Source organism: Lynx canadensis, chromosome A1, assembly GCF_007474595.2.
Source record: "Lynx canadensis isolate LIC74 chromosome A1, mLynCan4.pri.v2, whole genome shotgun sequence".
In the NCBI taxonomy this organism is placed as follows: domain Eukaryota; kingdom Metazoa; phylum Chordata; class Mammalia; order Carnivora; family Felidae; genus Lynx; species Lynx canadensis.
This window is the reverse complement of record NC_044303.2, coordinates 134,170,118-134,185,844: the sequence shown is the minus strand read 5'-3', so window position 1 is coordinate 134,185,844 and position 15,727 is coordinate 134,170,118. Positions and strand designations below refer to the sequence as shown.

The window sequence follows — 15,727 nt, the reverse complement described above, 5'->3', positions numbered from 1 at the left end:
TTCACTCATATGAGGACTTTAAGAGACAAAACAGATGAATATAAGGGAAGGGAAGCAAAAATAATATAAAAACAGGGAGGGGGACAAAACATAAAAGACTCTTAAATATGGAGAAAAGAGGGTTACTAGATGAGTTGTGGCTGGGGGGGATGGGCTAAATGGGTAAGGGGCATTAAGGAATCTACCCCTGAAATCATTGTTGCACTATATGCCCGCTAACTTGGATGTATGTTAAAAAAAAATGAAAGAATAAAATTGAGAAATAATAAAGTACACAACTTTTAAGTAAAGAAAAAACAAAAACAAAAAAACCCCAAAGCAACTTTTAGCCCATGGGTTCTCGCAAAATACATTAGGAAACTTGTTCCAAGTGATAAACTGAGTCACAAGGTGCTTATTGGCATGGAAAATGACACTCAATTTAGGTGTCATTGAGATTTGGATAGCATGAGGTCAGCCCAATGAAAACATGACAGATTTCTGACCATTAAGGTTAAAAATCGAGTATCTTCTAGATTCTCTAGACTGTGTATCATCAAGACTAAAGTCGCACCTCAAAACTGAGCAGCAATACTTATAAATCAATGGTAGCCCTCTCTTTACATATGTGATATAAATCAAAGAGAAGCCTGATCTTCTTCCCCACAAAAGTTTTTAATACAACAGGGGAAAAAGGTCACTGACATCAATGGTAACATGAAGCAGCTGTAGATTTCGGTCCCTCAAAGCAGCAGGTGAATGGCTGTACTGAGTCGGCCTTGAGGAAATGAGAAAGGGAAAGAGGAGATCAAGGCAGACATCAAAAAAGAAACTGCATCCGGTTGAAAAGGAGTGCTTGATGAGATGGGACATCTTTGCCTTCTACCCGATCTCAGCAAGGAAAACTTCCAGTGTCTCTCTATGGCCGTTCCCTTTATTCACAGGGATATGTTTCAAACCCCCCAGAAGAAGCCCAAAAGATGCCAAAGAGTACCGAACCCTATATACACCATTTTCTTCCACATCCAAAATAAAATAAAGTTCATAAATTTGGCACAGTAAGAGATTAACAACGGTAACTAATAATAAAATAGAATAATTATAACATAGTGTAATCAACATTAGGCGAATATGGCCTGTCTCTCAAACTTTATTACACTGTATTCACCCTTCTTCTCGGGATGATGTACAAAGTGTCTATGCGAGGAGATGAAGTCAGGCGAAGGATGTAAGCATCGTGACCCAGTGTTCGGCCGCTATCATCTGCTTTGGGACTGTGGCTGACCACAGGTAACTGCACCAAGTGGAACCACAGATTAGGGCGGACTGCTGTGTTAAGTAGATATTCTTCATCGACTTGAGGAAGTGACCCTCTATGCCTGGTTTTCTGAGAGTTTTTGTCATATGAGTAATGGATTTTTCTGTGATCCTGTGATAATGCTTACTTAGCTTATTTATGTGATGGATTCCATTGATTGATTTTCTGGTGTTGAACCACCTGTGCATAGACCTGGGACCAACAGGTCATGATGAATAATTGTTTTTATACAGTGCTAGATGTGATTTGCTAGTAGTTTACTGGCAGAAGCTATGAGGTATTTTCCAGGCAAAACTTCCCTAGAAGTATAAACCTTAAGACAGTGTCACTTGCGATCATTCAAAGAATTTGACAGCAAGGCAAGAGGAAGTAAAGATATTTTGAAGGGCTTAAGACTTTACAGAATATTTATAAAAATTTTCATAAAATTAAAAGAAGAAAATTTCCCTTAAAATGAAAATGACATGACAAAAAAACAAACAGTTTCCAATGGAACATGTGAGCTTTACGGCAAAACACAGACAAAGTCAGTGTGCACCCAGACAAGTGCTGTCCGTCACAGTCAAGACAAAAAAGAATGAAGGGAACAGTAAATTGTCCTTGGGATTCAGGATAAGGAATTCAGGCTGTCAGTTCGTCAATACTGTGTAACAATCTAGGCCCGGGATTAGGTCTGCAGGATCCTGTGTGCAAGAACTCCGGGAGTTAGAAGTTACAGGCCCAGGCAGGCCCAGTTTCAAAACTTCAAAGTTTCCCTCTGACAGAGCAAACCAAGCCATGCTGAACTGGCAAGGCAAATGAGATGGAGCAAACCAAAAAGGCTTCCATGATGACAACGGCCCATACAATACAGACTTAAGGCGAGAATGGGAAACCATTCGCCTTCTCCTTCTTTTGTCTGAGTGGTATAAACATCCCATCCCAAAGAGCTCTAAGATGTTCATTCACATGCTCCAAGCTGGATTTCAGTCTTTGATAGATGCAAGAAGCTGATATTAAAGAAAAGGTTAGGATGAGGTTCCCGAAGTTACTAAATTAATCAGAACAAGTAGCTAGGAAAAACACGTAAAATGAATGATCCATCAGACCAAGTCGGCAAGTGTTCAGAAAAGCTCGGCTTGGGCCACAGAGATATGCCCAGGGCTAAGGCACATGACCTGAGGGCAAGGGGTCCTCACCTGAACACCAGGCGCACCCACAATGAGACTGGCTAAAGGACAACCTGAGGACGGCGAGGTCTTTTTGAAAGGACAGATTTAGGGAACCTGATGAGCCAGCTGAGGAATGGGGTTAATGTGGGGGCTGGAGGAGGAGACAGGATTTAGAGCAGGGAAGGGAGGTCACAGAATGGGAAGAGTCCCACCCACTGTAAGCATATGCTACATGTCCTTAGGGAAGGACACAGAGCTGGAACTGATCAGTGTATAATAAGAGAATGCAACAACTACATACATCGCCCTGGACCGGAAGACACCTGCCCTTCAAGTTTGCCAATCTCCATAATAAATATAAAGTAGTGCCGGTCTTTGAGACCAATAATAAGTAGATGTGTATAGACAGGATCTTCAAGACACATATGTGCAAACTCTGGGAATCCTGGAAATCCCCAGTAACAGACGGGCTGTGACAACCTACACTAATAGAAGGGAGGGAAGAAAATCCGTCCCCTTTTCTGTTTCCCTGAACTGAAAAAAACAGGTCTATGACTTAAGGAGTAGAGAAAGCCCTCCCACACTCTCCCATTTTGCTGGGAAGAACCTAAGTGACTTCAGAATGTGGGCTCTCTGCCCGTGTGAGCTGTCTGAATTGGCATGTTCTGGGCTGGAACTAGAATCCCCTGGGCTGGAAAGTCAGGGTCAGACTGGCCTGAGAATTCGCTCAATAGTATTATCAACAGGTAGATGGCTAGAGGCTCCAGCTGCTTTTCAGACTCAGACACACAGGTGTGACGTCAGAGCAGACTGCTCTCTAGAAGCGGCTCTAGGTGAGAGTACAGATTGCATCATAGCCAGGACTAAACCACTCGGGAATACTTAAGGGCCCTCGGCAAACTGAAAAGGTAAGAAGTTACAGACTTTACTGCCATGAAAGTGGTGGTCTTATTCACAGACAGCATTATCTCATCAACTAACTACTTGTGTTTATTTTGCTGGGGGAGAGGTGCATGGATTATACGACTCGAACAAAAATGACCAACACCAAAAGATAAGGTCTCTGAATATATATAGCAGAACAAGAAAAGCACAGCTACCTCATGTAAATGGCACAACTTGAGAATCTCACACGGTTTATTGGTACCAACTCTGTTCAAGTTGCATTAAAGGTAGTATGACTTTAAAATCTACTCAGTATCAGACATACACGTGTGTGTTTTATATGTGTGTGTGTGCATGCGCATATGCAAAACATGACACTTGTGAGTATTCCAGGATGCTTCTGAAATCTGAGAAATACCATGGGAACCTTCCAAAGTTTTCCAAAGTATTACGTACCAGAAGTTATACTACAAGATGCTATAGATGTAACAATAGAGTACACCATTTTCTTGTGTTCCTGAGACACTGGAGCCCAGAGATTCAGAAGCTCCAAATCTGATAGCCAGCATCCTGTTTATTTGACCGCACCGCTGCTCTTACGCACATATGAGCACGTGTATGTCCAAGTCAAGTTTGGAAGAAAAACTAAGAATCTACATTTAAGCAACTCAGAAGGTATGCCCCTCTAAAACCACAACGATGCCACCTTTCTGTGCCGGACACAAGGCACAGAAGAGAAACACTTCCTTTAAAATCATCTTCCCTCAATGTCGGAACTGCCTTTCACTTTTGCCACCAGCTTCATCCTGGTTTTAAAACTGTCTTTGCCTCCACCTTTTCTGTCAGGTATTTTACCAACTGAAAAGGCCAACCTGTATTAAGAATAAATGTCAGCAAACCAACAAGAACAAACAAACAAACAACAACGGCAAAGTTACGCGGACCTGTCTCTTTTAAACAGACAATAGGAAACAGGCTAACTTGAGCTTTCTTTGCATTGCACATCTGCACCTTATAAAGGTCAAGTCTTTACTAGAAGGTAACATCTGAGAGGCTCTACAAAAAGCAGCAGAAGCGTCCTCGGACGTCTGGGTGAAGGAAAGGGCTGGAAAAGATCCCATCAGAGAGACAAAGTATCTTCCTCCTCTATTTCTCTCCCCTCCACTCACAACCCTTCCCCTCCTGAACCACATTTCAAAAGGAGAACAACTCTGGAAGTACAGGCCATCGGGATTACCCAGGAAATCCACGAGGATGACAGAATACCTGAAACAGCGGCCCCCTGGCAGGGCAGAAACTTTTCAAACTGCCACCGTCTAAACAGAACCCCAGCTGTTAAGGCAGTCTGGCCGCCTCCAAAGCCAACACACTCCCTTCTCCAGGCAAAGTATCCCCGTGGTTTTTACCTTTGTGTTCGCCGAAGCCTGTTCCCACTCCTCAAATGAGGCAAAGTAAAGTTTGAGAGCACAGTCCAAAAATTGGGGTCAGACATATCCATTTCGTTCTCTCTTCAATTCACTGCGGGTTCAAGGCCATAAGGCCAGACCAGGGAGGGAGGAGGCGGGGGGTGGAGAACGGAAAAAGAAAAAAAAAAAGAAAGAAAAAAACAAAAAGAAAAAAAAAAAATCCCAATTATCTACTCACTCCCTCCAGAGGAAACGTGCTGTGAACTGTGATCTCAAGAACTTGGAGCCTGTCTGAGAAGTACCCCTAGCCTTTAATTAACACACAGCCATTTCTCCAAGGCTCAGGAAACTTATTTCCTCTCGGGTTTGCCCTCTCCTGGTCAGCCCTGGGCAGCTATAAACAGTAATTACAAGAGTTGGGCCGTGCGTTCTGCACAAAATGCTGTCTGTGTGTGATTCAGTCCAAGGTACTTTGTCATCTGTTTGGCAGATACCATTTGCAGCTCCTGCGGGGGGTGGGAGGGGAGGGCGACGACTATTTTAAGGCTTCGGTTCCGGGAGGCTGCTGCTTATCAGCAAACCATTCAACATCCGAACATGCCCAGTGCCGTGTTTCCTTTTGGTATCTACATACAAGGAAAAGAAGTGAAATGGAAAAAGCGCCTCTTCTCCCCCTTCGGAAAAAAAGGAAACTTAAAAGCACTTGCAGAGAGCGGGCCTATAGGCGGACTTGAACAGGGCACCTTTGTGCGGCCTCCGCCGGCAGGGGCTGGGCCGGGGCCCCTTCCCCACCGGCAGACCCTCCCCCGGGAGCTGGGCCTCATGGGAAAGGGGGCAGGCTTGGGGGTGGGGTGGGGTGGGGACCCGTGGGCGAGCCCCGGAGCACCCCGGACCCCAGCATCTTCAGGCCCGCGCCGCGCCCCCGGCCCGCAGCCGCAGTTGGATCATTCCCCCCAAATCAATCAATCAATCCAGCCGCGGCCCGCACCCGCCGAGGTGAGCGCTGGGCGCACCTGAGGGCTGGTCTGTGATTCACGGCAGAATGGATCACCATGAAAACACTCCTAGGAAGTCAGTAATTACTCTTCACCCGGACGCTGTTTGTAGGAAAAGCACGCCAAGGGGAGGCCACACTCACCTAAAACCCCAGTCAACTGGATTTATGAGTTTACATCCAGTTGATGAGTTACGACAGGCACAGCTGTTGGCTTCGCGGACTGCAACAAATCCAGGGAATGGCCAGCTCCTACCTGTACAGACGCTCCCTGGCACTTAGTCAACAAATGCTAGAGTTATTTTCCTGCCACATGTGTTAGAACTTGAAAGGAAGATGAAATCAGCGTTCCTGTTGTTCATCTGGAAGAAAGGCATGGTGTTCAAAGAACTCCCCTAACAGGCAAATGCTTGTGTAAAAGTCTATACAGGAAAAAAAAAAAAAAAAGAAAAAAGAATTTAAATTAGCTGCCTTAAATTGGCGTAATACAGTGAGAGATAGTAAATTTTAAAACAAGATTTTAGTAAAAAAAAAAAAAAAAAAAAGACTCAAAAAATGGTTAAGCAAGTTGCAGACAAACTTGCTTACCTAAATAGCAGAGTGACAAGGGAAGAGAGGTCAGCTGACAAGGGAGTTGTAAACAGACAACAGGAGTGCACTCTGGGATCCTATGTAATTCTTGTGACTCCCAGAAAAAGTTTCACCCCAAGGACTCTAGGAATTTCTGATCATTGTTGTATAGGGCTTTCTTATGCATCATCTTTTGAAATTCTCACTGAGGCTCCTCAGACCCTTGAAATCTACTAAGGTAGACAAAGAAGGCAATATTTTTCTCAATTTAACAAGTGACAAAATACACTTCACCAGATACTTAGGAACTTGATTCAGTATTTTTTGCTCCACACTTTAAAAACAGGCTTTTAAGGATTTAAAAGGGTATTTAAAAAAATTTCTTTAATGTTTATTTGTATTTGACAGACAGAGCACGAGTGTGGGAGGGGCAGAGAGAGAGGGAGACAAAGAATCTGAAGCAGCTCCAAGCTCTGAGCTGTCAGCACAGAGCCTGACTTGGGGGGGGGGGGGGTGAAACTCACGAACCACTGAGCCAAAGTCAGATGCTTAAGTGACTGAGCCACCCAGGCACCCCTAAAAGAGTATTTTTAAAGGCTGACACAAACTACCAAGCTCCAAAGCAATTTCTCCACCTCAGTACTTGGACATTTTAGGCTGGATAACTCTTTGTTTGGGGGGTTGTGTTGTATACCGGAAGACTTTAGGCAGCATCCCGCCTTCCACCCCCTACTCGCAGTTTGTAACAATCAAAAATGTCTGTAGACTTTGCCAAATGTTCTTTGGGGGCAAGATCACCCCTGGGTGAGAACTAAAGCTTGTAATTATGTCTCCCTCTTAGAATGGTAGGATAGACCATTGGTTAAGAGCAACAACTTTGGGTCTGAATTCTGGATCCAACAACTACTATGACTTGAGGCAAATCACTTAATTTCTGACCATTGTCCCCATTTTTGGGGGTTCAGGATAGGACAACCTCTGAGATTACCATAAATGAGAGGGCATACATAAGGCCTTGTAAGCAGTGTTTAGAACACAATGTATATAAATGTTAGCAATACACAGAAGTTAACAGAATACAATATTAAAAGGAATGGGAACAGAGCAGAGGACACCCCACACCATGCCCTCTGTTATGGTGGTGGCTTGAACATGCCTCTATGCAGTGCTGGTCACATTGTATGGTAAGTGCCTGTTTACTACGGTCTTCCATCTTCCATATGAGTCTGTGAATTCTTCAAGGCTGAAGTCATGTGTTACTGATTTCTGTATTCCCAAAATCTGACAGTTCCTGATTTATACAAGCAGTTAATAACTACTTTTTGAATGGAGACACTTCAGATGCTTTGGTATCTATGTTTCCCTTAAGATGCCCTAAAATGATTAGTGGTAGCAGGTCAATTGATTTTTTTCAAAGAATCTCAACTTCTTAAGAATTCCATGAAGATACTTTAAGAGAATGAAGCTCTAAAGAATTTCTCTTATTAATTTTTATCTATATTCTGTAACTGAAAAGAGAAGTACTAACATTCCTTATGTCTTAACATCACTCTAAGAAATGTCATCATTAGGGGCACCTGGGTGGCTCAGTCAGTTGGGCAGCCGACTTCAGCTCAGGTTGTGATCTCACAGATTTTGAGTTCCAACCCTGCATCCGGCTCTATGCTGGCAGTTCGGAACCTGGTTGGGATTCTCTCTTCTCCCTTTCTCTGCCTCTCCCCCACTCACACTGTCTCTCTATCTCTCTCTCTAAAGTTAAAAAAAAACTAATAAATTACATGTTGAAGAAACTGTGTTGAAAGTGCAGAAAGAAAATTTAGGGAACTTGACAACTGCCCTTGAATACTGAATTAACAATGCAGAAGACTCTTTGGATCTGAAGATGAAAAAGACTGAAAAAAACAAGAAAGGACCTCCTATAAGGGTGTCTGAGTAGAGGTAACCTGAAGGAGATACAGTGAACAGACATCAAGTTCTGGATGGTTGCAAGACCTCATGATTCTCTACTTCTCAACTCTTGCATTCTATTCTCCCTGAAAAGCCCAGGTATTTGAGCAACAATGATAACTAACATGGGTAAATAAATGCATAAAACATATTTTTCTTCTCTTGACTGAATGATAAATATCCTGGCCTATGAGCAGATGTCATTACAATCTCCACCCTATACATTCTGAGTAACCCACCCTGAAAATTCTCAAAGGGATGGGAAAAAAACATAATTTTTTTAAACTACATATACTTTAACACAGTTTTTGCACTTAAAAGGCTTGGGAAAATGTGGGTTGTATCCAAAATGAAAAAAAATAAAACAGGCAAAATGCGTGAGGAGCCAGAAATGAACTACTTAATACAGAGAAAGTGGCTGATACATTCCCACATTCATTTAAGATAAGAGTAGGTGTGATGCTCAAGTGTAACTTGTCTTCTAACCTGTTTGACTTGATTTGAGAACTTATGATTCAGAAGATAATGCAGTCAGCAAACACAAGAATTAAAATTGTCAGAACTACTGACATTTTTGTACAGACAAAATAATTACATGGGCAGAAACTAGAGTATAGTTTAGTTGCAAGTGCAGTAAAACTGGGTGAAGAACTAAGAGGAAATTGAGATTATTGGGAATTCCTAAGACTACAGCCAGTCTAAGTCAATATACAGATATTTAGCAAGATTTTCTACTTATTGCACAATAACTAAGCCTACACATTAATGGACAAGCTTTGTGATCCAGAATGCTCATTCACTTAATCAGATGATATTATCAGTCATTGTTTTTATAAGAAAGGTAAATGACAATGAAAAATAACCTTGTCATGCTACTGAAATGCTGGCTTAGGATAAAATGAGTACTTAAGAATGGATCAAATTCTTCACTGTTCACCAACCCCCCAAACAAAGAATTCCATGTTCTTTTCATTGACTTGAATTCTCCCTTCTGCTTCCCACCCTCTGCCCCATGTCCATGCAATAGGGTTTTCTCCCACCATACATAGAACAGTGTTGAAGATAACATCCCTCAAGCCTCCCCTGAACTTAAACACTGTGGGAAACTAAGCTTTCAAGTGCAGATGAGTGGCTCCCTGCACTGACACTCTGGCCACAAGGCCAATTCCAATGATAAGACACAATGAAAAGTGGTGTTGATACTGAGTTTCCAAAGGTATTCTGCCTGATCTTGGCCTAGTCTGGGGACTGTGCTGTAAACTAAACTTGACCTCTATGAATCCCCATCTTTAGAACACCTAGAAGTGACTCCTTCCCCACTGCTGTCCACACCTACAGGTCTACTTTGGCTTCTAAATGCTGTCTTGTGAATTTAAGGGTAGAAGTGTGAAGAGAAAATTGCCCATCCTGAATAAGCAATCCTTGTAATCACTGCACATCTTAAGGAATAAAACTTAAAGGTGGAGCTAGAGATGTGGAGTATGTTGAAAGAAAACTCTATTAGTATTATTAAACCATTTTTTTGCTCATGTTAGCAAACTATGAAAGAAGATAAAAAGGTAAATGAAAATTAACTTGTAGGTATAAGTCTGAATGCTGAACACCAAGAGATAGATAATAAATAAGGTTACATTATCCTGGGAATATGAAAAAAAAAACTTTAAACAATATTTCAAGGTAGATTGACATTTATAAAGTGAATAGATAAACCAAAGGAAACACAATAAAACTGATTTATGTTTCCTGGCAGGTTGGGCAGAGAACTGCATAATCCCCAAGGGCGAGTTGAAGGACAAGGTCTGAGAGAGCAAAGGACAGGCTTAAGAGTGGCTAGAACGGGAAGAGAACCTAACATTTTTCCTCAGGTACTCCTTGGATCCCAGGAGAATCACAGGCTCAGGAAATGTAGGAAATAGCCAGTAACTTACAAAAACCCAAGAGGAGAGAACAGATGATTATGAGCAATGAAGTGCTGTTCAAACGAGGGACTCCTTGATGTGTAACACAGAGAAGAGGAGGAGAACATGCATGATGGCAGCCCAGCACAGAGGACGGGGTTGGGTGTCATAATCACTGCTTGCAAGTGTGTTACCCTTGCCCTCCATCCTCTGGCTTTCAAACAAGAGAAAATCCTGGGAGGAGCTGCATACTTAGTCTGTCAGAGCTCCAGGATAGATGTGGACAGAAAAGGTCTACCATCCTTACAGGGCAGCAAGGGTCATCCTACAGGAGATGAGTGGGAGGGAGCCAGAGAGCAGTGTGCCTTCTCCATCCTAAACCAGAGGCTCGAAGATCCACTAAAAACTGACACACAGTACTGGCCCCTAACAGAACTAAGCAATCCAATCTTAGAGCAGAGAACGAGTCTTGGAGATCAGCCCCCCCTCATCTGACAAACTCGGAAGGCTAACTCCCATCTCACTTTAAGACCGAACTTCTTGCCACCTGTTCTAGGTGGCCTTCCTTTGAGGCTCCCTAACCCCACCACGCTGAATATCCCTCTAATGGCCTCGGTTCCTGACAGCCTCCGCAGAAAAAAAGGTTCTCCCACCACATCAAAATCTCTGTTCATTTGCAGATCAATCGCCCTTGGGTAAGAGGGAAGGGGCTGTATCTCCTCCATCTTTAAATCCTCAATACACCCATTCACATGAATGTTAGAGAAAGGAGAAGAGGAAAAAAAGATTTGCTCAGGGTTAGAAAGATATTTGATAGCAAAGTCAGGTAGAGAATCATGATATTTTGAAGATTCAGCTTATTTATGTTTGGAAAAGCTTTTTTGATCTATTCCTATTCAATTTCATGAGTCCATTTCATTATCTATATATGCTGTATCAGTTAAGCAGGTCTACTGTCACAGATTTCAAAATCTCAGAAAATAGAGACCATGCATATGTAGCTATATGTATGTATACATATACATATATGTAATTAGATTATATGAAATGCTAAATGCTTTTTGAATGTAACAGTGACCCTCAGTTACTAATCATTGTAATAGTCTCTCAATCTGGAATTAACTTCAAGGACCTGGAGTTTCTTGACCCAGAAGCTTGGGTCTAAGGTTCATCATTTCTTATCCAGCTCCTGAGCATGAATTACAGTGCAATTATCACAAGTGTCAATTTGGTTTAAGTGGGTCAGGGTAGTTATATTTAGCCCTTTAGTAGCTGACACTAAGACCTTTCTGTAATGTAAGATTAAAGTTAATTTATCAGTTCTTTTTTTCTTGAATATTTTTCCAGGTCAGACATCTAAAGTTATGGAAAACTATCCCATTAAAGTAAGAGTTAAGAGTTTCCAATAAGGTACCACATAAGGAGCATATACAGACAGAGGTAGAAACCACACACTTCTGTTAACAATCCAAAGTTTATCCCGTTGCTAAAGCTGATACAAATTCTTCCACAAATCACAGGCTATTATTTAACTTAAGACACAAGACACAAAATATTTTAGCCAAGTTCTCAAGCAAACTTTAGTATCTACATCTATTACTATATGTCATTTTCACTGCTAATAAAGCTATTAAAATAAATATTAATTCATGGAATATAGTGTTTAGAATGAAAAGTGTTCAATCTAATAAGTCATCATAAAAATGCACTCAAAGCATCACTCGTATCTTTTTACCCGTTTAATTGGCAAAGATTAAAATAAAGATCCTACTCAATGCTGCTAAGAGCATAAGGAGAGAAGTTCTCCCTGCCAACTATCTAGAAAGCTATCTGGAGAATGGAAACACACACACCAATACATACCTCTTATATACACAGATACACACATATAAATGTATATGTTTGCTACAAAATATACATATAATATACACATACAGATAGACATTTTAACTATAAACTGACATCCTGGAACTTATACAATCAACTATATACACAAACATTCATGCATATGGAAATTAATCTCAGAATTCCTTACCATACTATGGGCAAAAAAACCCAAAGGCACAAGGTGTTGATAATGTTAATAAATGTTAATTTATGAAGGCAAATGCTAGTAAAAACTGAAATAGCCATAAAATGAAACACTATAAAACCAATAAAGATGGACTATAATGGATTCCAAAGACGTCCAGGTTCTAATCCCCGGGACCTGTGAATATGTTACCTTGTATGTCAAGAGGAATTTTGAAGATGTGATTCAATTAAGGGTCTTGAGATGGAGAGATGATCCTAATTACGAGAGTGGGCCCTAAAAGTAATCCTAAGTGTCTTTATAAGAGGGAAGGGGAGAGAGTTTTGACTAGAGAAGAAGGCAGTGTGACACAAGCAAGATGCTACCCTGCTGGCTTTAAAAGTGGAGGAAGCAATGCGGATAATGTAGCTTTAGAAAGCAGCTGGAGAAGTCAGGGAAACACATTCCACCTTACTGTTTCTGGAGGAAGCTGGGCCCTGGACATACCTGGATCTTGGCCCAGGGAAGCTATCTCAGACTTGTGACCTCTAGAACTCTACAAAAATAAATACATGTTTTAAACCACTTAGTATGTCATGATTTATTACAGTAGCCATCGGAAACAAAGACCACATGTGCAAAATAGAGGTAATGGGCAATGCTCCTGAAATATGTGTAAAGAAAGCCACCCAAAATGGAGCAGTTATGATATAATTTGTTCATAATATGTGAGTGCATATGAATAAAAAAGAACTAAACAAAGTCTTTTTAGTGGCCATCTGTAAGTGTAGAATTATGGATGATTTTATTCATATATATATGTGTGTGGGTATACACACACACACCACACACACACACACACACACACACACACACACATATTTTAACAATGAGTCCTATTATTTTTAATTAGGAAAAAAACTCCATTCCCAGAAGCCATATATTTGACAGTCTTTTTTTACCATGGCCTGAAATTTCATGTTCCTGCGAATTTTAGAATACTTTCAAGAGTTTACAAACTTAAAACTATACACTTTGACAAGGACTTTTTCTTAAAATTGGATTGGCATCTTCTGACAAAATAAAATGCACATGTAAAAGCCTTAAAACCTTAGAAATACTAAAATTGCTTTAAAAATGAAGTCTTTCCTATTCAGAGGATTTCATAATCTAAAAATGAAAAATAACAGTTTCTACACATAAATCCTTACCTGTCTATGGCAACTGGGCAAATAGGTGTTTTCAAAGCTGACTGGGTTATAAATCCATACAGAGCTGTGTTTTTGGTTGAATATACGTGTTATTTGCAGACTGGTCAAACTGCATTTTCTGGGGACAGCTCTCAATTATAAAATTACTTCATTGTGCTGTATATGAAGGCTTTCTTCTTTCATTGCTCAGAAAAATCATTTACTTTTGAGAAAGTGAGCCCTATTTTAATATTAGTCCACACGTATGCAGGAAAATAAAACGATGTTCCTAATTTCAAAATATTCTATTAGAGGTAATTTAAGACTACCTTTCCCCTCTCCCCAACAAACACAAATTTGTTATTTCCCATGAGGCTAGATAACTCAGATTTTACTGTCTTTACTCAGCTAGACTGTGAGGGCTGAAAGGCAGAGACCAAGTTTCTGGTTCCAACCACAGGAATATTCTTTGAACCAATGTATTGTTAAGACACATCAGAGGAGACAACTATATTCCAGTTAGTAGTTATCAAAAAACTTCCAGGGCACCTGGGTGACTCAGTTGGCTGAGGTTCCAATTCTCGATTTTGGCTCAGGTCATAATCTCACAGTTAGTGAGTTTGAGCCCCACATTGGGCTTTCTGCTGTCAGCAAAGAGCCCACTTTGGATCCTCTGTTTCCCTCTCTCTCTGCCCCTCCCCCCCACATTCTATAATATAGATCTATAATATATATCTATATATTCTATATATCTCTCCAAAACAAATAAATGTGAAATAAATAAATAAAAAGAAGTTATTCCAGTTTTAAGAGCTGTAGCAACAGTCAATCATGTCATCCAATATAGTGGCAGATGGGTGACAGAGGAGTATCTATGGATGTGAAATAAGAAGGATCTCTACAGGCGGGTTTTAGGAAATGAAGGACATATAGAATGATAAAGAATGCTAATACATCAATGATAACAGAAAAATAAGGCCAGATGACATGTACTCAACAGAAATAGAAGACACAAGAGAGTAGAAAAAAAATCTCACTTAAATGTTACAAAAATACACTAGTTGGGAAAATTAGAAAATGAGAGCAAAGTGAATTGGGTAAGCTCTCACAGTACATAAAATGATAAAAGAGCAGCAGATTTTCACGTTGCAAAGGGCCCCCTGGTCAAGGCCTCCATCACCCCTTTACCTGGGTTAGTAAAATATCCTCACCCTCTCCACTCCAATCTATTCCTCCAAAGCTGCAGCACTAACTTGTGCTCACAATCATTTTACTGTCTCTGCTGGGAAAGAAAATTCAGTGGTTCCCCACTGTTCTAGCAGTGTTTCTTCAAGTACGGTTTCTGTCCGGCCATCATTTAATTACCTGGAGTGCTTATGAGAAACGCAGATTTGAGGCGGCTTCTCCACACCCAGTGACTCAGGATTTCTGGGCATGAAGCCCAGGAATCTGCATTCCATCAAAGTGTGGAGGGGGGGTGGGGTGGGAGGGAGGGAAGGAATCTTATGCACATTAGAGTTTGAGAGGTTCTTTATGGGGAAATCAAAACCTCTTTAAGTTGAATACTTTATGAATACAGTCCCTTGTTATCTCTCCTCCCTCATCCTTTGACACTCACCCCCTTATGGTTTATGCTCCAATAATAAAGAAAAAACACATACATGTCAGCAATACTGAATTACTGTGAGCTCCCCAGATGCGGGAGCTGTGCCATACCTCATTGCCTTTGCACACCCTGTTCCCTGTTCTTAGAATTTCTATCTCCTCTGCCTGGAAAACTTCTGCACATCTTTCAAGTGAGAGATGTAAGGTTACCTCTCCAGCTAAGCCAGCCTGACTTTCTCTTGCAGACCTAACAGTTATTCCTCCTGGATCTCGAATGAACTTTATACATACAAACACTTCTTTTATGCCAGTCTTTTTACTAGAGCACAATTGTTTACAGGTCCAATTCTCCACTAGGCGTTAAGCCCTCTGAGTACAAGGATAGTTTCTATTCATCTGTGTATGCCTCTAAGTACATCATAGATACTCAGCAGATTTCATGGATGCACGCACATTATTTTGTAAGGTTTAAGAAAAAAAACCCACCATACATGAACCTGTTGTTTTTCTATTTCTTTTTAACTTCTACATACAAGCCCTAGGGGGACGCTTCCAAAACCATACTGCCTTTTGTCAACTGGTTGGATGATTTTTCTTTTAAAGCACTGTCATTACTGACAATCTTCATGATGATAAACAAAAAGAACAATGAATATTTAAGTCTGTGGTTTTTAGGCAGATTTTGATGATTCATTAAGAAATGAACCAAAAAACGGGGCATCTGGATGGCTCAGTTTGTTGAGCAACCAACTTCGGCTCAGGTCATGATCTCA

At 41.0% G+C, this 15,727-nt stretch overlaps 1 protein-coding gene across 4 annotated transcripts in view; it reads right to left on the bottom strand.

Moving 5' to 3' along the window:
- The window catches only part of MAST4 (microtubule associated serine/threonine kinase family member 4), a 567,608-nt gene that overhangs the window by 160,684 nt on the left and 391,197 nt on the right, over positions 1-15,727 (bottom strand). The window contains exon 1 of one of the 4 annotated variants that reach the window (XM_030322258.1): positions 4,740-5,198. The exons of 2 other annotated variants lie outside the window; for them this stretch is intronic. In XM_030322258.1, coding sequence (XP_030178118.1) covers positions 4,740-4,831 — 92 coding nt within the window. In that variant the 5' untranslated portion in view covers positions 4,832-5,198. Of the gene's footprint in view, positions 1-4,739; positions 5,199-15,727 lie in introns of those variants that run through there. One more of the 4 variants, XM_030322280.1, reaches the window with a different exon arrangement.